General features: G+C 42.8%; 1 protein-coding gene across 2 annotated transcripts in view; it reads right to left on the bottom strand.

The window, feature by feature from the left end:
• Positions 1-19,742, bottom strand: part of HMGA2 (high mobility group AT-hook 2) — a 141,057-nt gene extending 121,315 nt beyond the window's left edge. The window contains exons 1-3 of one of the 2 annotated variants that reach the window (XM_043562961.1): positions 18,583-19,742; positions 15,853-15,939; positions 5,638-5,688 (exon numbers count right to left, since the gene is read on the bottom strand). In XM_043562961.1, coding sequence (XP_043418896.1) covers positions 5,638-5,688; positions 15,853-15,939; positions 18,583-18,693 — 249 coding nt within the window. In that variant the 5' untranslated portion in view covers positions 18,694-19,742. The remainder of the gene's footprint in view (positions 1-5,637; positions 5,689-15,852; positions 15,940-18,582) is intronic. The other variant, XM_043562962.1, reaches the window with a different exon arrangement.
• Positions 19,743-20,798: the final 1,056 nt, after the last annotated feature.

Genomic DNA, 20,798 nt, shown 5'->3' with positions numbered 1-20,798 from the left:
AAGGACTGACTAATGGAATTCTATGGAGGTTCCAAGAAACCAGCACATCTCTGCATGTGCGTATGGAGACAAACAGAAGGAATAATACTTTCAAACTGATGAACAACACATGACACCAAATCTCCACAATTGGAAGAAAGATTTATAAGCTGCTATATAAAATCTCCCCCTTAACTGGAAATAGATTTAAAATGTACTTTTATATGGGGGCGCCTGGGTGGCTCAGTTGGTTAAGCGTCCGACCTCAGCTCAGGTCACAATCTTCCAGTTTGAGAGTTCAAGCCCCACCTCAGGCTCTCTGCTGTCCACACGGAACCTGCTTCAGATCCTCTGTACCCCTCTCTCTCTGCCCCTCCCGACACTCGCTCGCTCTCTCTGTCTCTGTCTCGCCCTCAAAAAAAAAAAAACATTTTTTTAAAAATTACTTTTGGGGGGCGCCTGGGTGGCTCAGTCGGTTGAGCGGCCGACTTGGCTCAGGTCATGATCTTGCGGTCCGTGAGTTCGAGCCCCGCGTCAGGCTCTGTGCTGACAGCTCAGAGCCTGGAGCCTGTTTCAGATTCTGTGTCTCCCTCTCTCTGACCCTCCCCTGTTCACGCTCTGTCTCTCCCTGTCTCAAAAATAAATTAAAAAAACGTTTAAAAAAATTAAAAAAAAAATTACTTTTGGGGCGTCTGGGTGACTTAGTCCGTTAAGCTCAGGTCATGATCTCGTGGTTCATGAATTCAAGCCCCCTGTTGGGCTCTGTGCTGACAGCTCAGAGCCTGGAGACTGCTTCAGATTCTATGTCTCCCTCTCTCTCTGCCCCTCCCCTGCTCACTCTCTGTCTCTCTCTCTTCAAAAATAAACACTAAAATAAATAAATAATTTTAAAAAGCGCTTTAGTATTATTTGTAAGCAGTTCCTAAGCTTGATGATATTCAGCACAGATACATTAAAGACAGGATGATACCATCAAGGGTCCTTGGTTGGTTGGGTACGTGACTGCCACCTCACTCTATGTGTGTAACTATCGGTGGCTGTTAAGTAGGGTCTAGGCTGTCGGCGGTATCTATATGAAAATACACAGTGGAATTCATCACAGTGCCTAATATTTATTGAGCACTTGCACGTGCTATGCCTTTTATTAAGCCCTTTGCATGCATGATCGTATTTAATCCTTGCAACAACTCTACGTATGAGAAATATATGTATCTAACAACTCTGTGAGAAATGTGCTGCTCTCACCACCTTTCTAGAGATAAGGAAACTAGGTCTTTAAAAGGTCATGTAATTTGCTCCAGAATCCACAGTTAAGCAAGTGATGGGCCGAAATTGGAATCCAAGCCACCCGAATCCAGATCTTGAGCTCCCAACTATTAAAGACCAGGAGAAAATTTTGGTCCCACTTCTCTCCCCTTCCTTAACCTCTCACCTCCTCCATGTCAAAAAAAAAAAGAAAAGAAAAGAAAAGAAAAAGAAAAAGAAAAAAAAAAAGCGGAAGTCCAGATTAGCTCAGCAAAATAGCAGACCCGAAATCTAATTCAAACTCCGGGGATGGAGGGAACAAAGGAGAATAAAGGACATAATAGAAGTGCCCTTAATCAAAATTCAGCTAATATACTCACTGGATTAGCCAATGGTCCATCTCTCACCAAAACAAGACCGACACAAGTTTCTCCCCTCCATCTACTTTTGGTTAGTCGACTTTGGTTTAGCGTGCTTTTGGTTAGTCAACTCTTGAGCAACCTACGAGCTGCTGATTCCAATCGCATCAGATGAGAAAGTCACACCGTAGGTATTTTTTTCCAGGTCTCTCACATGACGCTGTCAGATTTATAAGATATCTTTTTAAAAGTGAAAGAACCTTAAAACAAAATTTAACAACTCAGAAGAATAAAAGGGTAGCAATTTGGCTTTTAGGCCACGTACCTAGTAAATGCAGTCAAAATTATGTCTCTAATACAAGGAAATTGGTAAACGACACTGTTGGAAAGAACTGAACTAACTATAAAGGACAAGCCCATTTCCTATGGAAAATGCAATAATTTATCTCTTCAGTACAAGCTTTCCAGCAAAGAATGGCACTGAAATTAATGCCTTGCTGTGACTGGCTGCATACTCCCCCCGCCCCCAACAGTATACAAGCAAAGAGGAAACACACTGTCTAGAAAAAATACACAATTTCCTTTTATTTCCTCTTCTAAGTAGAACAACTCTTCTCTGGGAACCAAATCAGGGACTAGTAACAATTCACCACAGGACATTTTTCATTCTCACAGCCAATGAAAAATTAGAAATCATGACAGTCAATGAGGATGCCCCAGAAAGCAGGGGTTTCTACGGTGGATGCCTCACATGGGGTTCTTACCCAACATAAAGATCAGATGGCTGGAATGCATATATCCCTCAAATAAGGAAGAATCCACTGAGAAAAGAAAAAAAAAAAAACCACGTAGGTCCTTGGCTGAACCACTGGCTGTGTAAAGATGAGTGGTGGGAAATAAAGCCATAAAAATAGGTGGGTATAAACTGGGGAGGGGGTAGGGCCTGAAAGTGCTAGGGCATTTTGTGATTAACTCAGTGGTCATCTGTGCAACTAGAGAAAGCTTCCGAGAAGAGCGGTGACGTGACTACAACCTACAGATGTTATTGGTGAACACTACAGGATACCCCAAAGGTAGAACAGATAAAAGGTAGGAAGACCATTTAAGAGGCAAGATATGGAAACAACCTAAGTGTCCATCTACAGATGAATGTTTAAGGAGATGTCGCGAGTGTATACACACACGTATACACACACACACACACACACACATACACACACACACACAGAATATATGGGACAGAATATTGTTCAACCCTGAGAAAGAAGGAAATGTTGCCATTTGCATGGATGGACCTTGAGGGCGTTAGGCTAAGCAAAGTAAGTCAGACAGAAACAGACAGATACTGAATGAGACCTCTTACATGTGGAATCTAAAAACCTAAACTTATAGGAATGAGAGTGGAATGGTTGTTGCCAGGAGTGGAGGACGGGGGAAAGGAGGAAACATTAGTCAAAGGATACAAACTTTCAGTGGCCAATTCTGGGGATCTAGCAAGTGATTATAGTCAACAACACGGTGTTATATGCTTGAAAGTTGTTAAGAGGGTGGATCTTAATTGCTCTTACCACAAAAACAAACGAAAAAAAAGGTAATTATGTGAGGGGGGTGGAGGACTTCACACATGTTACTACAGCAGTCATTCTATAATACGTAAGTAACAAATCATCACTTTGGTTCCCTGAAGTTAACATAATTTTATATGTCAATTATAGCTCAGGAAAGATGAGAGACCAAAAAGAAGTCACACTTGATGGAAGCTTTTGTGCTCATTAACTGTCATTGTAGTTGCTTACAACTTACTTCACTTTAGCGACCTTAATCTCCTGACTTTAAAGAACTTACGTTTTCTATTATGTTGCATTTTAGAAAGTTTGTATGGGTCTTTCTTATTGATTAGCTCAGGGGGATGCCGTCTCAAAGTTCTGATGCTTAGAAACTGGCAGACCTATATTCAATATGAATGCCAGTACCAACTTAGCCAACCGCGTGCTCACTGGCATGTAAATGGAAGCAACACTTCTTGACTTCTGAGACTAAGCAGCTTTCTCCTCATTTGTCTAGGAGCCATGAGTGTATGTCAGAAGGCTGAATATCTACCCTGAGGCCACCAAGCTGGAAAAGCCAGGTGTGTGGGTGCTCCTGATGCACCCAGACTTCAAGCCCATCTTGCAAAAGCAAGATGTGAGTAAAGTAGACTCCAGAATCTAGACTCCAAGTGCCTGAGTCAACCCCAGCGGTTTGAGTCTTCCCAGTTGAGGCCCCAGACATCCTAAAGCAGAGACAAGACTTTCTGCTGTGCCCTGCCCATATTCCTGACCCAAAGAATCCATGAGCATGATAAAATGGCTTTAAAAAAAAATTATTAAGTTGGGGGATGGTTGACTAATTAGTCAGTAACAGATAACTGGAACCACACGTACAGCAAGAAAGGTGATAAACCCACCGGTTGTGGAGCCCACACTTGGAACATGATACTTAGCTCTGGGTGACCTATTTCAAAAGGTTAATAAACATACTAAGAAGAGAAAAACAAGAATATTCCTTTATGGGGAAAAAAACCGAAAGGACTGAAGATATTCAGACTAGAAAAGACAACAAAGAATACGCATTAATCGTCTTCAAATACGTGAAGGACTATCATGAATAAAAGTGAAAACAATTACTAGATATCTATCCTTGGAAGGAGGACCAAGGACAGTGAGCGGAAGCTAGAGGGAGTCAGATAGAAGAATTTTCTAATGTTCAGAGCTTTCCAAGAAGGAAGGGGCAGGCTTAAGAGGTAGTGAGTTCCCTAATACCGAAGGTATCAAACAGCCCAGATGATTACCACCCGGTGGGTAGGTTTGGAGATCATTCATTTATTGACCAGAAGGTTGAATGCAATGCTTTACTTTAAGGTTATACTGCGACACTGAGATGTTTTTAATCTAACGATCATCCCCATTTCCTTGTGCTAAGAAATCTAATCCCAACACATGTTGAGCAGAGGAAAAAAAATACAAGACGAATAAATTAAATGAAAGGCAATACCACAGTATAAATAGAAAGTGATGTAGAACTCAAGAGGAGAAAGGAATGGCATACCACCAGGAAAATATACTCCGGCATAGAAGCGAAGACACTTTTTAAAACGATGAAGCATGAAGACTAAACCAGGGAAGGGAGAAAAAGAAAGTCAAAGATCCCATCACAGATGATTCCTCGTATGGGGGACGCCTTTATCTTTCTTGAGAAATGGTTTTACTCATGTTTAAGACTTTTCTCCGCTGTCAATGGGAAGACAGACCAGAAGAACATGGGTAGCGCAGCAGCAAAGGGAACAAGGTTTAAGTGGTAAAATTAGCGAAGCTCTTCAGCTATCACTGAACTTCTGGTCTCAAAAAGATACAGGATCGGTGTTCCTGCAGGATCAAGAGCTTGCACAGAGGCCACTGTCACAAATGTTAGTATGTAAGAAGGACCACTAAGGGAAGAAAAAAAAAAAACAATCTGGAAACTTAAACCTGGTTTCCTAAAACGCCAATGTAAAAAGGAAAACACAAACCACCTAGAAAATGAGATGTGTCCAGAGCAAAGCCATGGAGGAAATTTAAAAAAAGAAGAAGAAGAAAAAAAAAGAAAACGTTAAAAAGTTATCTCATACACATTTCATCTGAATTTTATCACCATTTGTAATCAACTTCCAAGGTTTCATAATACCCTTTAACCTTAGTTACTCAACCCACCAGAACAAGTCAACTCATTGTTTGTTACTCCCTTTGAAGGAAGAGTGGAGACTCTTTTCATGTTGATAAGAGATAGAAAGAGGAGTCACTCCCAGGAAAGAAAAGCGTTCTGAGTAAACTCCTGGAGCCTCATGGTAAAGAGCAGTGATAATTTGTCGCCTGCCTTAACCCTTTCAAAGATTCATCGAACCAGAAGTTAGAAATACATGTAATTGATAAAATAAAAGTAATTGTCACTTAAAAAAAATAAGTTTTCTTTACAAACACACACACACACACACACACACACACACACACACACACAGAAATTGTATCTTGTTACTCACCCATTTCCTGGGTCTGCCTCTTGGCCGTTTTTCTCCAGTGGCTTCTGCTTTCTGCAAAATGAAAAAGGAAGTCATATTGTTTCCTACCTGACATGATTTATAAGTGCTGCACCAAGGGACACATTCCAAGCGAGAATGTTCTGGTTTGTGATGAGGCATTGAGATTGTTTTAACAATCTCCCTCTGAATGAAGGCTCATCTTCTTGTCCATGTTTGAGTAGATTCTTCTTCTGGCTTTTCATTGCATGATGTAAAGAGATATCTATCTATGCAACTCTCACCCTAAAACATTCCCCTGGAGTGATGTCTTCTCTAATGCATGAAAATACTTCTAAAAAGCTATTTGGCTGTTATTTCCATCCACAACCACAACAAAAATACTCCCGCATATCCATAATTATGTAAAGGAGTATTTTAGAAAGCTAATGTTTCTTAAATGATTTTTTTCCATGTCACAAGTAAAGTTACAAAAATTAATATTGATATGTTGCATAACACTTTACAAAGCATTTCTACCTACATCTAAGCAAAAGCATTTCTACTGTACCAATCAAAAGTAAGTCCAAAGTAAGAATACATAGGCTTCTAATTCAAAACACCAAACGTCTGCTTACTTTTACATAATTTCCTATTCCTTGCCAAAAACAATCACTTGTCCATCGGTTCATTTAAAGCAAAGAAAGAAAAAAAAAAAAAAACCTGGCAGAAATCATCAATGTTTGTCTCTGAGATAGAAACTGGGAGTACCAGAAAGCTAAAAGGTTTTTTTTTTTTTAATTTCTTTTCTTTATAGAAGATTTTTCTGGTATCAGTGGTTTTCACCTTTTGAATCAGATTTCATCGTAATCTATAAAGTAATTTCCCTCTGTTTTTGACCTCTACTCCAATCCCCCAATACACCAAAAGATACATACAAATGCACCTGTGCACCCACACCCATAGGCAATTTACATCTTCTGTACAAACGTATATTTATACTTTTCAAGATAAAGAAAACGTAGTGCACCTTGTTCTATATATAAGAATCATCCCAAGGCTATACAAGCACAAAAATACAGGTAACCTAAGCCAGGATAACTTGTTTTGTATTCTACTTTTGTTACCTGAGTTAGCAGCCAGTAGCTAGCTACTTGGTACAATGACACTAAAATGCTCCGTTATAACTGTCTACACTGCCAAGTGAGATTCTCCTCTTTCTCTCTTCCATCTGCCTTGTAAAAATAGATGCAGATAGAGGATGGAAGGATAGACAGACAGACAGACAGGCAGGCAAAATACTCCACAAGATTTCTCACAAATGGTATCCCCCTAACCTGGCATTACTATCCAACAGGTCCTAGGCATTAACCCAAATTCTGCATGATTAGCATAATGTTAGTTCACATTTACTGAGCGTTTAAAATACCCTAGGCACTGGGCTAAGTCATTCACGTGTGTTATTTTAAGCTTTATAACAGTCTTATAAGGTAAGTATTATTATTTCCCTTATTTTACAGATGAGCAACTACGTCTTAGATAGTTGTGAAAGGTAACCCACAAAACTGATACATAGCACGCCTGGGATTTGAACCCAGTTCTGCTCATCTCTAAAGGCTGGGTTCTCCCCTCCTAAAACTATTACCTCTCCCCAGCATATAGGCATTCTATACCATACGGAGATATTTTCATCAACTAAAATTGTCACTGACTCAGCTAATTTCCCCGAACAGAAGGAAACTTAGTAGCTATAGGAGCTCAGTCTAACCATCAGGTTTGGGCACTGTGTATCAATCGTTTTACTACCTGTGAATGACTCCACAAAGGAATCATTTATTGTCAAAGGTTAGTGTCACTGTCCTACCTTTGGTCGTAAGGGCAATGAATTAACTTAAATGAAAGCCAGGAGTGCCCAGTGAATCACACCCTCTTTCTGAGTGTTGTCTTAGGGAGAGAGGGAGTTGTCTTAAGAGGAACACAGACGCTACTTGGGAAAGCTTAGATTCAAATCCCTGCTCTGCCATTTAGCTTTATGACTTTGGGCAGGTCCCTGAAAACCTTAATTCGGTTTCATGTGTGAAATGGAGATAATGCCTCCTGGGAGGAGTGAAGTGCCCACCATAAATGAGATGCTCAATAAATGCTCTTTCACGCCTAACAAGCTGGAACTCTTCAAGGGAAAGTTTTCCTTCAAGTTAGTCCAATCTCAAAGAAGGTTCAGTCAATGCAAATATTCCATTACACCCATCTGTCACCTTTAGAATGAAGCTTTTAAGAAACCCTTTGGCTAGTACATAGTGAGTTATACGAGTACAAAATTCCCTAATACAGAAGCAGTGTCTGATTTAATCTTTGGGATCAACTGTGAGACTGCACAGTTTACCCACTAGTCAATTACACAAATATGGAAGATAGAAATCCTTTTTCATGGGCATGGGGATGGTAGGTGGGGTTAAGAGGAGGAGGCTATTGACCTTAAAGGCTAACAGGGCTACACCAGGCTTTCTCGGTGCAGTTGTTACGTTTCAGGGGCCACGATGTGATCCGGGCGTATCTAAAATCTGCTGAAGAGAAGGTTGTTTTCACAAAGGGTTTCACTGCATTTCCAAGTCACAGAAAGCAAATCTCTCAAAGAGAGAGAGAGAAAGCCCTGCAAGTAAGAGGACTTTAAAATGAGCATCTCATTTACAAAAAGCCTATTCAAAAATAAAATTCGCACCATTAGCTAAAGGGCAAAATATCACAATTATCACTTGGACCTGTTATAAAAGCAGACTTGCTCCTTGGTCTTCAGGCCAGTGTTACATGTAAACTGAAACCCTCTTCTGAGTCTACATCTAGAAGAAACACATTAGCTGCGCTGTGTGGCGTCGATCTGGGAGGTTCCCATTGTTCTTTAAGACCCACACTATTTAATCATTCTGATCAACCTTCACAAAGGCTGCAAAACAAGTTAGGATTTTGGTCTGTAAACCAGCACAGATCCAGGATTTTCACATGTAGGAAAACACTGGCTTTAACTTTTCTCCTGTGTTGAATGCCCTTCGGAATATTATTTTTCAATAGAAGACCAACAAAACCTTCCAGGGGCTTGTTTTGTTTTTAACACGTCAGCCTGTCCAATACTGTGGGAGTATATATTTGGTTTCCCTTCACCAGGGTGGAATTTGGTTCTATGCTACAAACCCATGTATAATTGAGACAGTAACTTGTTCTAAGCATTTACAACTTGTGGGCGGGGGGGTGGGCTGGGGGTTGGGGAGACAGGCTGGGAATCCTGCATGTGTAAGAACAGAGATTTCAGACTACACGATCATACTAACATTTGCAACTACCACATCATAACTTGTTAAAAGTGTTACTTATTCCTTGCTTGTTTTCATATTTTCACTTAAAAAAAAAAAGCTTGGAGGCAGAACTGTATACTTAACTTTACATAATATGCTTAGAAGCAAGTTCATGAAGGTTGGAAGAATGTTATGTGGGAAACACAATTTTTTCTTTTCCTAAGAAGCCTGGTACTCCAGGCCCTAACATGGACTCCACATTAAAATCATCATCATTGTCATCAAAAAAGGAAATTCGCCTAACAAATAGAACTCTTAAACACGGAAAGAGTGCTTAGCATTAGTGCCTGGTGCACAAGATGTGCTCACTACGTATTTACTGAATGAAGAAGAACAAGGAAAGAAAACCTGGCGTTCCGATCACATGTGTGTCTTATTTCCCTCCTGCCATCAGAATTCTGCAGATTGGTCGGAACTTCAGAAGGCATTTCATCTAGCCCCTTCATTGAACAAAGAAGAAGAGTGGATGTGTTCTAATCTCCAAAGACACAGCCCTGTGGGTTTTGGGGGCCAGAAGTTTGGGGATATCAGCTGCGGTAGACACACGTTTCGAATCCCTTTATAAGCTTGTCTTATAAAGACAAAAGCTTGTCTCCAAAGAGAGAGCCTGTCTCCAAAGGGTTTCTTGAAACCTAGCTTCTAACCTGCATTTCAAGTTGCTGGAGATAACATGACCTACCCTATAGCAAATAGTTCCCAAAATATCTGACAGCACATAGTAGTGGAAAGATCATAAGCTTTCGAATGAGACTTGAATTCAGGCCCAGGTTCCACCGTTTTCTAGAACTGAACATTAGAACCAGAATAGAACATTACATCGTGGAATCAGAGCTTTCTCATTTGTGAAATGAAGGCCATAAGATCTACGTCAGAGGCTTAAGGAGCTAATATCTACGCAAAGTGCCTGACAACAGCTACAACATTTAGTAGGGACTCAAATGTAGTTTCTTCTCTCCCTCCATATTTTCAAGTGTTACCCTTAAAGAGAATTCCTCCCAAACTCTGTAAGTTTCCAGTGTGATTTTCTGAACATTACCTTACTCAAATAAGACAGCTATGACTTCCCCTGTTTCACAAAACGAAAGATTAAGCAAACCGCCCATGTTCAGAAGTAGTGGAACCGAGTGAGGCCCAATCTGATTTCAAGGCAATAAAAGGGCTGTTCTTCTGGGAGATACTTCATATAAAATAAAATCACCATGGGCAAAAAAAAAAAAAAAAAAAAAAAAAAAAAAAAAAAAAAAAACCCAAAAAACTCCTAGGGTGAAAACCAAATGAGTAATTAAAAGTAAAACATTTCCAAGTTTCCTATAAATACATAGACAAGAGTTGAGATGGGGAACCAAGAGAATTGTCCAATTCTGACTTCTCAGTCAAATTTAGATAGCTATTAATTTTGGTTACTTTAAATATTCTCATCACATTTTATACTTCTGTGGTAAGGCATGAAAGTCCAAACCCCCTCCCCCCAGATCAATCAGTGCCTCTGCACACAGATTTTAAAAAAAAAAAGGCCAGAAAAATATTTGGGCGTAAAATAAAATCAGAAGGGAAACAAAGAAAATATTTGGGCATAGTACCTTGTTTTGTTTTCACGGGTCTTTATATGTACACTTTTGAGACAAAGACCTGCAGATCAAGCACATATGGAACCAGCTATCCAATGTCTAGAAAGTCACATTATATTTCGTTCAGTTGTTCTTTGAAATTTATAAACAGTGCAGATCAATGTGCACTGGCATGAAAATCAACCGGACCAGTCAATCAGCCTAAGCATTGAGTAGTTCTCATTTTACTCTTCTGATAATCCAATTCTATGGGTTTCCAAATGTTAAATGCAACCATCTTTAGTCTTACAAAGATGCTACAAGTTTGCCTTCACTACATTTTTTACAGCAGGAAATATAAGTTCTGTCACCCATTGTAGTTCATGCTTTCATGCTCATTTTACTCAAGGAAGCCCTTATTGTCAACTCTCATGTCATTATTTACACATGCCTGTCTTCACCTGTACAAACACCAAATCAAAGCCAAGGCCAAAATGACAGGAAAAGCTATTTCCACAGGTTGAGTCTCCTCCTTTACACCATAGCTCTACTTCTTTTGTAATCGGAAAAATCAATAGTAATGATACAAGAGTTCGCAAGGGTTACCTTCTGAGCAAACTGCCCCCTACGTTAACTTGGGGAAAAGAAAATGATGCTGCTACGCCTCTCTAAGTCAATCAGAAGATGCCGAGCAAAATTGTTCAGTGTCTTAAAACAAGAGAGGACAAAGCAACAGTCCAAAATAAAATCAGTTTTCAGCCTTTTTCTCCTGATTAGAGGAACAAAAACTCATAACTGAAACTTCCAGAGTCCACGATCGTGAGGTTCATTGTCCCACCCTGGGGCCAAGCTATGCGGTTCCAAGGTGAGCTCTGAAAACTGCAGGTGGTGAGCTAACGAGACAAGATGGGCTTGAATGATTTACCTGACAGGCTCCATCTATTCTCAAGAAAGAACTGAAAACACAACAGAATACCAATCTGGTATGCTCTATCTTCTTAGCAGAATGATTTGTTAAGACTTTGAGATAAAAATGAGCCACGGTTGTGGGGCAGTCAAAGCAGTGGAGAGCTCTTGATGAAAAAGTTCAGAAAGAATGATAGCTTCCAGAAAATTAGAACCATGGGTCCCTTGAAATAAAGTTACTTCATAAGAGAATTCAAATGTATCTGAATCTCCCATATTTGGATCATAATCTATGACTCAAAGGCATTGCCAGATAGAATTTATTGACGCAAAGTGAAGTGGAAAAAAAAGTGAGTCGATTGTTTAGATAAATGAGCATATAATACCAAGAAAATGGAGACAACAATTAGGTTTTACTTGATTCCACCTGTCTGGATACATTTGTATACTCACAGAGGGCCCTGAATCTCCTGAATGGAAATTATCTGCCCATTCAAACACAGAGGAATCAAACTAAGGCATACTAGTAACACAGAAGCCATAGGCTGGAATTGTATGACAAGTTCTAGTACCCAACTTTCCCTGACTTACCTATAATGACGCCTTTGATTACTCTCTTCAGTTGGGCCTATTATATTGTGAAAAAAATTCTTGTCCTCACTCAGCATCTATGCTCTGACAGTCATCTGAAATGGTGAATAAAACCTACATTCTCTCATCACAAAACCTGTGCTTGGTGTTGGTAATCATTTATGAAAAATCAGCCACATTTCTAAGAATGCAATTTGAAAAAAGCACAGATCTTCCTTCACAGTATCCAATCCACTCCAGGCCTTTTTTGTACAAGCAAATGGAAGATACCAATTAAATGTTTACCTGAACACATTACTTTAAGTACACATACGTTACCTAGTTGAATGATATTTTCATTCTGCGCCTCATTCTTTAGCTCTGGGCATTATACCTAAAGTCAAAGGGAAGTTCAAGCTAATCTATGACACTATGCAGTGGGGCTGTCTCTCACCTGAGATCTTTTTATATGCAATTTCCTTCTATTAAAGTTTAATTCAATCTCAGAAAAAGAAAGTGTTTTCTTGAAAGTACCCAAATGAGAATTGCCTTGAGGCTTACAGATGAACTTGACTTATGACCTTAAACACTGGAAAATGAGTGACAGCCCCTCCAGTATTCTCTCATGATCACAAACCCACAGCAAAAACCCTAAACATACAGGAGATTATACCTTTCTCTTCTCTAAACATGCAAAATGTGAAAATACAAAGAAAGTATTTCCATCCAGCACAAACATGAGAGGAAAACGAAGCAAAAATTAAGAGACAACTGGCCACAGTTATATCTCACACTAAAACATAAATAAAAGGGTCAAGACAGACACGCGCGCGCGCACACACACATACACACACACACACACACACACACACACAAATTATTTATTCAGGAAAACATTAACTTCTGATTTCTTTTATTAAGATAACAATATGAAACTGGTTCCGGGACACATTTTAAGCACTCAGATTGGAGTTCTCAGCAACGATTACAATTGCTACATGATGGTCATCCATGGGAATTTGTCATAATGGAATAGAAGCAGATTGAAGAATCATTATTGTCTCTTCCACAAGTTCCAAGCACAACAAATTGTATCTTTATAAATGTTTGTTTTACATATTATACAGATCAATTTTATATTGACTATGGCCTGAAATTAAAGTGATGGCTAATTTAGGAGTTGTCCACTTGGGTCTTGCCACGTTCAGCGTGCATTGTCAAGTTTCACATTGCTAATTTCCCAACAAGCAGTTTTGTTTTCAAATGCCCCAAGGCCAGTTACTGAGTCCAAACACAAACTTTGTAAGTAAAGAAACCCAAGCAACAAGAAATTTTAAACACACAACATCATCAGGATTCCAGCGTCCACTGTATCCTCTCTAATTTTAGAGCTCTGTCCTCTTATATGCTTACCAGTTTTGTTTTTTCTTTTTCATTTGGATGAGTCTCAGTTTGCATGAGAATACCCAATTTATTAATCATAGGAGACTTCTTATATCTACTGTGGTCAGTCTAGCAGGATATGTTTATCTTACATGTTACGAACAATAGAACTTTTTCGAAAAAAGATTGCTTTTCAAAATCCTAATAAACATGTCTTCTCAGAATACATGTCTGATAAACAAATATACTTTGAAAATCATGCTTACATAGGGTAGTAGCAAACTCAATAAATACTGAGTTGAAAGTGAAAATACCTTAAGTTTACACATGCCATGAACAATTCATCAATGTCATTCATTATTTTGCCAAGTATTATCTTCTCCAAATGAAGCGTAATTTATAAAACTGAAGAAACAGAACAGTCATGTTATGGGCAAATATATTTACTCATTTTTACTAGAAGGGACTTTTACAACAGAACTGTGTGAAAAATAATTTTACCTGGATGAATGAAAGATTTCAGGGAAAGATTTCTCTGGGAAAAATAAAACCTACTTCTGTTTTAGAAGTTGTAACAATGTACACATATAATGTACACATATACATGAAGAAGCATCAGAAAGATCATCTGTAAACGCCTATTATTAAAAGGACTGAAAATCAATCAAATCTTACTTGGGAGGAGACCAAGTTTTTTGTTATTTTGCTTTAGGTAGTCAATTAGACCCAAGTCTCAGCTTTCCTTTTATCAATAAAGATTTTGCTAGTCAGTGGTAAACTTTTCAAGATGAAGGGAAGGAGACAGAAGTATCTCTTTACTCATTCAGAAAAAAAATGTAATAAGGTGAAATTGGAAAGATATGGCTCATTTTCCCTTTTTTTTTTCTGTCTTAAATTTCAAATAAATTATTTACGATGAGATATACAGATTTCTTCCTGGGAGATGCTGTAATGATGCATTTTTCAGAGCAATTATGTCAGACTTTCAATGTTTGTTCGCTACCTACCAAGATATTCCTTCGCCATTTCATTACAGTAAAATTCAGTTAGGTAAACCCCACACTTTACACAGCATTTAAAAAACTCCTTTGTCAAATTAGCCCATATTACCTAACTTAATAGACCAGGTAATAATGTAACAAATAGGAAATATTCCTGTTAGAAATATCAGATTATGTACTGTCAGTTCTAAATGACAAGGTAACTTAGAGCTACTTCAAAGTTTATTGACCAAATGTGAGTCACAATTAAGTTTTCCCTCTGTGAAGCAGTTATATTTAAATACATTAGATATCTGCTCCTTCACGTCAGCTCTGCTCAAGATTGTTAAAATGAAACAGACAAGAACGCATAGTTACTCCCTAAATAACTTTATATGTATCACTGGTTGCTATGGCAGTTTACAACACTGAAAACTATCACATATAATATGGTTAGTGCCCAGTCACAGAGAAAACCACACAAAACCTTAATCCCCAAAGATGATCATATAGTCGTTTTTAACAAATACTGTACATGATGCACTCAAATCTCCTAAAAAGATGTATCAAAATTTCCTTCTGAATTTTGAACCTTTGTTTTCAACTAATATACAAACCTACAAATAAAATACAGAAACCTTTTTTGATTTATTTGTAAAGCTAAAAAAAAAAAAAAAACCAAAACAAAACAAAGTGAGTTTCAGATTACCTTCACTTCTCTGTACATGCATTGACCCTGAGATATTTCCTCTTTGCTAGCTCAGATACAACCAATACGAAGTTATGTTAAACTGCAATTTAAAATTTATAAATAAAAACACTGTAAGTTATACTTCACTGGTTTCTATCCTGCCCCCAAAATATACAATGAATGATTCACATACTTGTATAAAAGAATTCTCATTGTCCCATTTAGAGCATTTCTATATCACCTGATGGAAAGGCATTTTGAGAGATTACGATCTATGCAACAAGCAGCATACTTGACCATCACATTTAAATATGTAAAACTCATGAAAATTTTTTTCCAGTATTCCACAATTGGATCTACTTCTAATTACCATTTGGCAAAGTACTTAACTTCATAGAAGGATTTGGTTTTGCAGTAATCATGTAAATGAGCACAAAGTAAACTCATCTTTATTATTTTTGAAGGAAATTGCAAACATCACCCCCAAGCAAATCCTATAGTTCTGATTTATTTTTAACTATTTCACAGCTGGTGCAAATCTTAACTGTCTTTCTCCACTCCCCCTCCGCACCCTCTCTCCCCTGTTTTGAGCTTCGTTATTCTTTGGTAATTGTTAAGAACAGCATCTTCATAAACTTTTTATGCTAAGCAATTGCTTAGAAATCAAACTCTGCTGAGAAATAGCACAGTTGGAAGATGAGTCTTGGGTTATCCAGTTGGGACATATCCTTAGGCTTGCATCTAGAATGGGAAAATTACAGGGAAGCTCATGTGGTCATGGAGAAGGTGGAGGGACTTGACTTGAGAAATCTCACCTTTTGAGCTGCTTTGGAGGGACTCTTGTTTTTGCTGCCTTTGGGTCTTCCCCTGGGTCTCTTAGGAGAGGGCTCACCGGCTGGCTCCTAAGTGTGGGGGGGGAAAAAATGCTGTTGTGGAAGAATGTCTGAAAGAAATTGACCCTGACTCTAGAGTTATATTTTCTGCACGTGCTGCTCAAAAGCACTGTTGGAACACATTCAGCAAGAGCATAAATGGAATGATGATGGTACTGAGTTTACAGAAAGAGGAAATAACTCTACTTTTAATCCAAGGGTTCAAAAAGGAAATTCTGTTTTGCCTGTGAAAAGTAGGGTCTGTTTCAACTCCAGAAGGTAACAAAGGCTGACAAGGTTGCAGGTTCTAGAGAGAAAGTTACACGTTTTTAAGGTGTAAAATTTGAATGGTCATGCATTTGGCAACTTACAAATATTTTACACGAATGCTACTATCCGTTGTGCTAGGATTTCAAACAACAGAAGTATGAAGCTAACAGCGTAAGTATTTCAAGGATCTTCCATATTGAAAAGATGGTTTTTAATCATCTCTGTATATCCACATTGCTGATCAATGGTGACTCAATCAACACATTGAGTGAAGTACTGGAACAATTATCCAAGATCTTCAACTCAAAATAGCTCCGTTCCCCCTAAAATTTCCAAATAATTATGGTAAATCTGTCGTGGGAGGTTTTGCTTGAATTATCTAGATAATTGCTTCAATTCTCCACTTCCTTTTGGAGTTGGAGGCATGGTCTCCAGTCTACATTTAAATATCTTTTGACAAAAATAAACATTTTCTCCAAAAGTTGCTTTGCAGAAAACTCTTATGGAAGGGGTGGACTGGAGAAAACTAAAAGAGGGGAAAAATGAGGAAGACTGGAAGTGTCTGGGAGGGAGAAATTGAAACTATCAATAGGTTTAGCAAAACTTTAAATGGCTTCTATGCCAAGTAGTAAATACTCAAGTGGTTAAGAGAATGCGGTGATTAATATTCCAGATCCTAAATATTTATCCAGTGAATCATCAATTTACATTTCATTCAGATTCGGTGATTAAATGGGACTAATTAACTTAAAACGCATGAAAGCCTTCAACGAAAATTCGCATCCTGTTTAGAGAATCTGGGGACGGTTCCCTGCAAGCTTCTGTGGGACCACTAACGCCAGTGGGCACATCCGGAGCAAACACACCGGAGACACATTTTTCTTTCTTTGTGAACTCTGCCTTAACTCAAAGGTAAAACCTCCAATCACCTCCAGAACCCACTGCAATTTCTTTTGGATTATTTTTTGGAGATGGGAGATAGAGTCAGAGGGAGGTGGGTGGCGGGTGGGAAACAAGGGGGGGGGGGAAGGGCAGAGACTTCCTGGGAGGTGTAAAACAGGATCCTCACGCGGTTTAAAGTGTCGCTTGGGCAAAGCGGGAAAACTCAGGGCTTCTAGATTGGCTTGTTTCCTTTGATGATTTCAAAAAGGTACAACCCTTTCAGTTTTTCTAAAATGCTCAGGCAAGCATACATTGTTCAATTTCCCCCCACCTTGCTCTCGGGCAGCTTTGGGACTCCAGGATTATTTTCTAATAGGCCTATTTGCCGTGAAGGAAGCGCTTTAAGGCTAAGGAACGCAGGAGAAGTTTTAAAGCCCGCGGAAGCCGAGTTTAAATGTTCTCAATAGACATGTCCCGCTCCAGCCCTGCCCGCCGAGGCTTGGAAATTGCAGCGAACAAAACCCCCCGCGCTGGGCGCTGCGCGCAGCTCTGCAAGCGCCGGCTGCACGCTTAATTGGTTGCATCCGCAGACAAAACCCTCCACTCCGCGGGGTCCCGGGCGCCCCTCGATCGTCCCCTCCCAACCCCCAGCCAGTCGCCCTGGAGAAGTACATTTAATGTCTGCAGCTCGGAAGCGCGGGATCCAGGGGCCAAAGGGAGACTGGGCGCCTGGCGAGGAAGTGACCTAGCTACCGTACACACTCTCGGACACTACTTTCCACCGCGCCCTTGGCCAAATGAGTTAATCCCGTCCGGTGAGGACCCGGGCTCTCCCGTAGCCCCTTCCCAGGGACACCTCCGTGGCGGCGGCGGCGGCCAGCAGAGCGGCCGCCGCGCCGCATTTAAAGAGCTCTAAGAGAACCGGGAGGGCCAAAGAGTTCTTTGTCGGGAGGGAGCGAGTCCCGGGCCACCGAGAACTTGGGGAGGGCGCTAAGGGGGCGGCTGCGGCGCGCCCGTCCCCGGCCCGCGAGCAAAGCCGGTTGGCGGGAGAACTAGCCTCCGGCCCCCGGGACTTCAGCCCCTCCGCCCCTGACCCTCCAGAGCACCCCTGCACCCCCACCCCCACCCCGCACCGCCCACCCGCCCCCACCCCGGCAACTGTAAAGCGGCTTGGAAAGTGCCCGGCGAGCCCTGGGCTGTGGGACCCCAGCCGCTTCGTCACCAGGAGACATCGCGCCACTCGGGGCCGTGCACAATAGCGAAAGTCCGAGGACGCGCTTGGCCCGACCCCACCTCCCGCCGCCTGCCGCGGTTCCCCACCTCCCCGCCCAGAGGAGCGCGGGCGCCCCGGGGCTCAGCGGCGCACTCGCGCGGAGGACGCCGCAGCCCGCCCCCACGGCCGGCCGGCAGCGTGCGGCGGCCGCCGCCACTGGGCTCCCGCGCTCGGGTCGCCGCGCGTCGCGGGGCCCTCGCCCAGGGAGCGGAGGTGGGCTCGTGCCCCCACCCCGCCCGCGTACTGACTTGCTGCTGCTTCCTGGGTCGGCCGCGTCCTCTCTTCTGAGGCGCCGGGGCGGCAGGTTGTCCCTGGGCTGAAGTGGACGGCTGCCCGGCGCCTTCTCCGCGTGCGCTCATCCTGCCTCCCGCCGCCGCCGCCGCCGCCGCCGCCGCTACCGCTGCCGCCGCCGCCGCTACCGCCGCCGCAGCCGCTTCGCCTCCGCCGCCCCAAATGTGCCCAGCACCTTTCGGGAGATCGGGTGATGGGACCGGAGAATGTGGCAGGGTGGGCGAGAGCTGGCGTGCTGCTCAGGCTGCTGCTGCTCAGGCTGCCGCCGCTGCCACCATCAACACCGGACGTCCAGCGGCTGCCAAAAAGAGAGAAGAGGGGCGGAGGAGGAGGAGAAGGAGGCGCTGCTGGTGGCGGCGGCAGCGGTGGGTGGGTGCCGGAGGTGGAGGTGGAGGTAGCGAGAGGAGGAGGAGAGCGGAGAAGGAAAAGAGGGTTCGAAGTCGGGAGGCTCCCCTCTTGGTTTGGGATCAGGCGTTGCGGTCACCGGTAGCACTTCGGAAGCGGCTTGGAAATGGAAGAGACTTGGAGTGGATTGTGTCCCTTGAAATGTTAGGCGGGGAAAGAATTCCTCCTCCTCTTCCCCCCCGCTCCGCGCTCACAGAGCAAGAAAGAGAAAGAGAGAGAGAGAAAACAAATAGCGCCTTGGGCAGTGGGAAAGCAAAAGGAGGATGGGGAGATTCTGCCGGGATCGGGCCGGGCACTGAGCGCGGGCAAAGGACGGAGCAGTGGGTGGCACCGCGCCTCCTCGGGTGGCGGGAGCAGGCGGCAGCGGCACCGGAGAGTCGGAGGGGGACGGGCTGCTCGCTCCTGCGTCCTGTACCAAGCGCGCGCTGCCCGGGCTGGAAGTTTTCTGAGTTCCTGCCCCAGGATTCTAGTGGGATGAGTGTGTGTGTGCTTGGGGAGGGGGCGGCGGGGTTCGGGGGGAGTGCCCACCTCTAATCGTGGGCGGATAAAGGGGAGGGGGCTGCGCAGGAGGAAAAGTATGAGGAGGAGGGAGGCCAGGCGGACCGCCGAGCCAAGGCGCCTGGCCGCTGGCCAGAGGCAGCGTTCGAAATACAACTGCTTCGGCGGCGGCGGCGCCCGGGTGCCACCCGAAGCCCCGCTCACGTGCTCCCGCCCGGCGGCGGGGTTAAAGGGACAGGCCGGGGATCCCGGGACGGCTCGCCGCCGGCTTCGTCCCGCCAGCCGCCCGAGGTCGCCCCTGGGCGGTTGTCCTAGTAAGGCACGGGAACGTGACCGCCCCGGAGCCGCGTTTAGGGGCTTGGCCTTTACCTGCACCTCCACGACGCGGAGCCAACACTCTGCAGGAAGCGTCTAGCTGCACGCGCGGCAGAGTTCTAGTTCCCTGTGAGTGGGAAGAAACCGAGGAGGAGTAGGGACGGGCCCCCCGCAGCCTTGCTCTGCCTGGGAATACCCTCATCACAGACTGCAGGAGCCGAAGCGCGCGCGCACACACGCACACACAGACATGCACACCGATCCACATATGCACACTCGAACGGGCACATCCATGCATGAGCACACACGTACACAAACACGCGCGGCTACATGCACGCAGATATGCGTGCGCATTCGCAGACTCATGCACACGTGCATACAATGTGCACACGGGCACACGGAGCGCGCCAGCCCCTACGCTGAACTTTTTTTCTCCGGAAAAGACTAGAGACCACGCGAAGTCTCCCCCGCCCTTGGGTCTGGCGCTACGCACCCGGGCTCCAATGCAGGGTAGAGGGGTTGCCCCATGCGGGAACCCCATAGCTTCCTAAACATCACAATCGAGCCAATTGTCCAACTCTCCCTTTAATTTACCTTGATTTAACCTTTTCCCTAGGAACTCCCTTTCTGCCAAGTCCTAATTTTATTGCTTGGGCTGTTTCTGAGTTATGTGAACACTGTAACGACCACAGTCCGTTTTAAAAAGGTGGAGTGCATTTAAAAATGTACCTCTTTTCATCCTTGAATAACAAAAAACTCTGAAAAAAAATTAGGTTCAGATTCTCACACATCACGCCCAAAATTATTTTGGGCCAATTCCAAAATAAAAACTTTCACCCGAGGAAGAAATTTTCTTCTTCCCAATACAGACCACCGTGAAATTAAAAAAAAAAAAAAAAAAAAGCCTACTTTCCAGCCTTAAGCAGGGAGTTAGACACAGCCAGGGTCCGCTGTG

The sequence above is a fragment of the Prionailurus bengalensis genome, chromosome B4, assembly GCF_016509475.1.
Source record: "Prionailurus bengalensis isolate Pbe53 chromosome B4, Fcat_Pben_1.1_paternal_pri, whole genome shotgun sequence".
NCBI classification, from domain to species: Eukaryota; Metazoa; Chordata; class Mammalia; order Carnivora; family Felidae; genus Prionailurus; species Prionailurus bengalensis.
The sequence above is the reverse complement of the archived record's forward strand: the minus strand, read 5'-3'. Positions and strand labels throughout refer to the sequence as shown.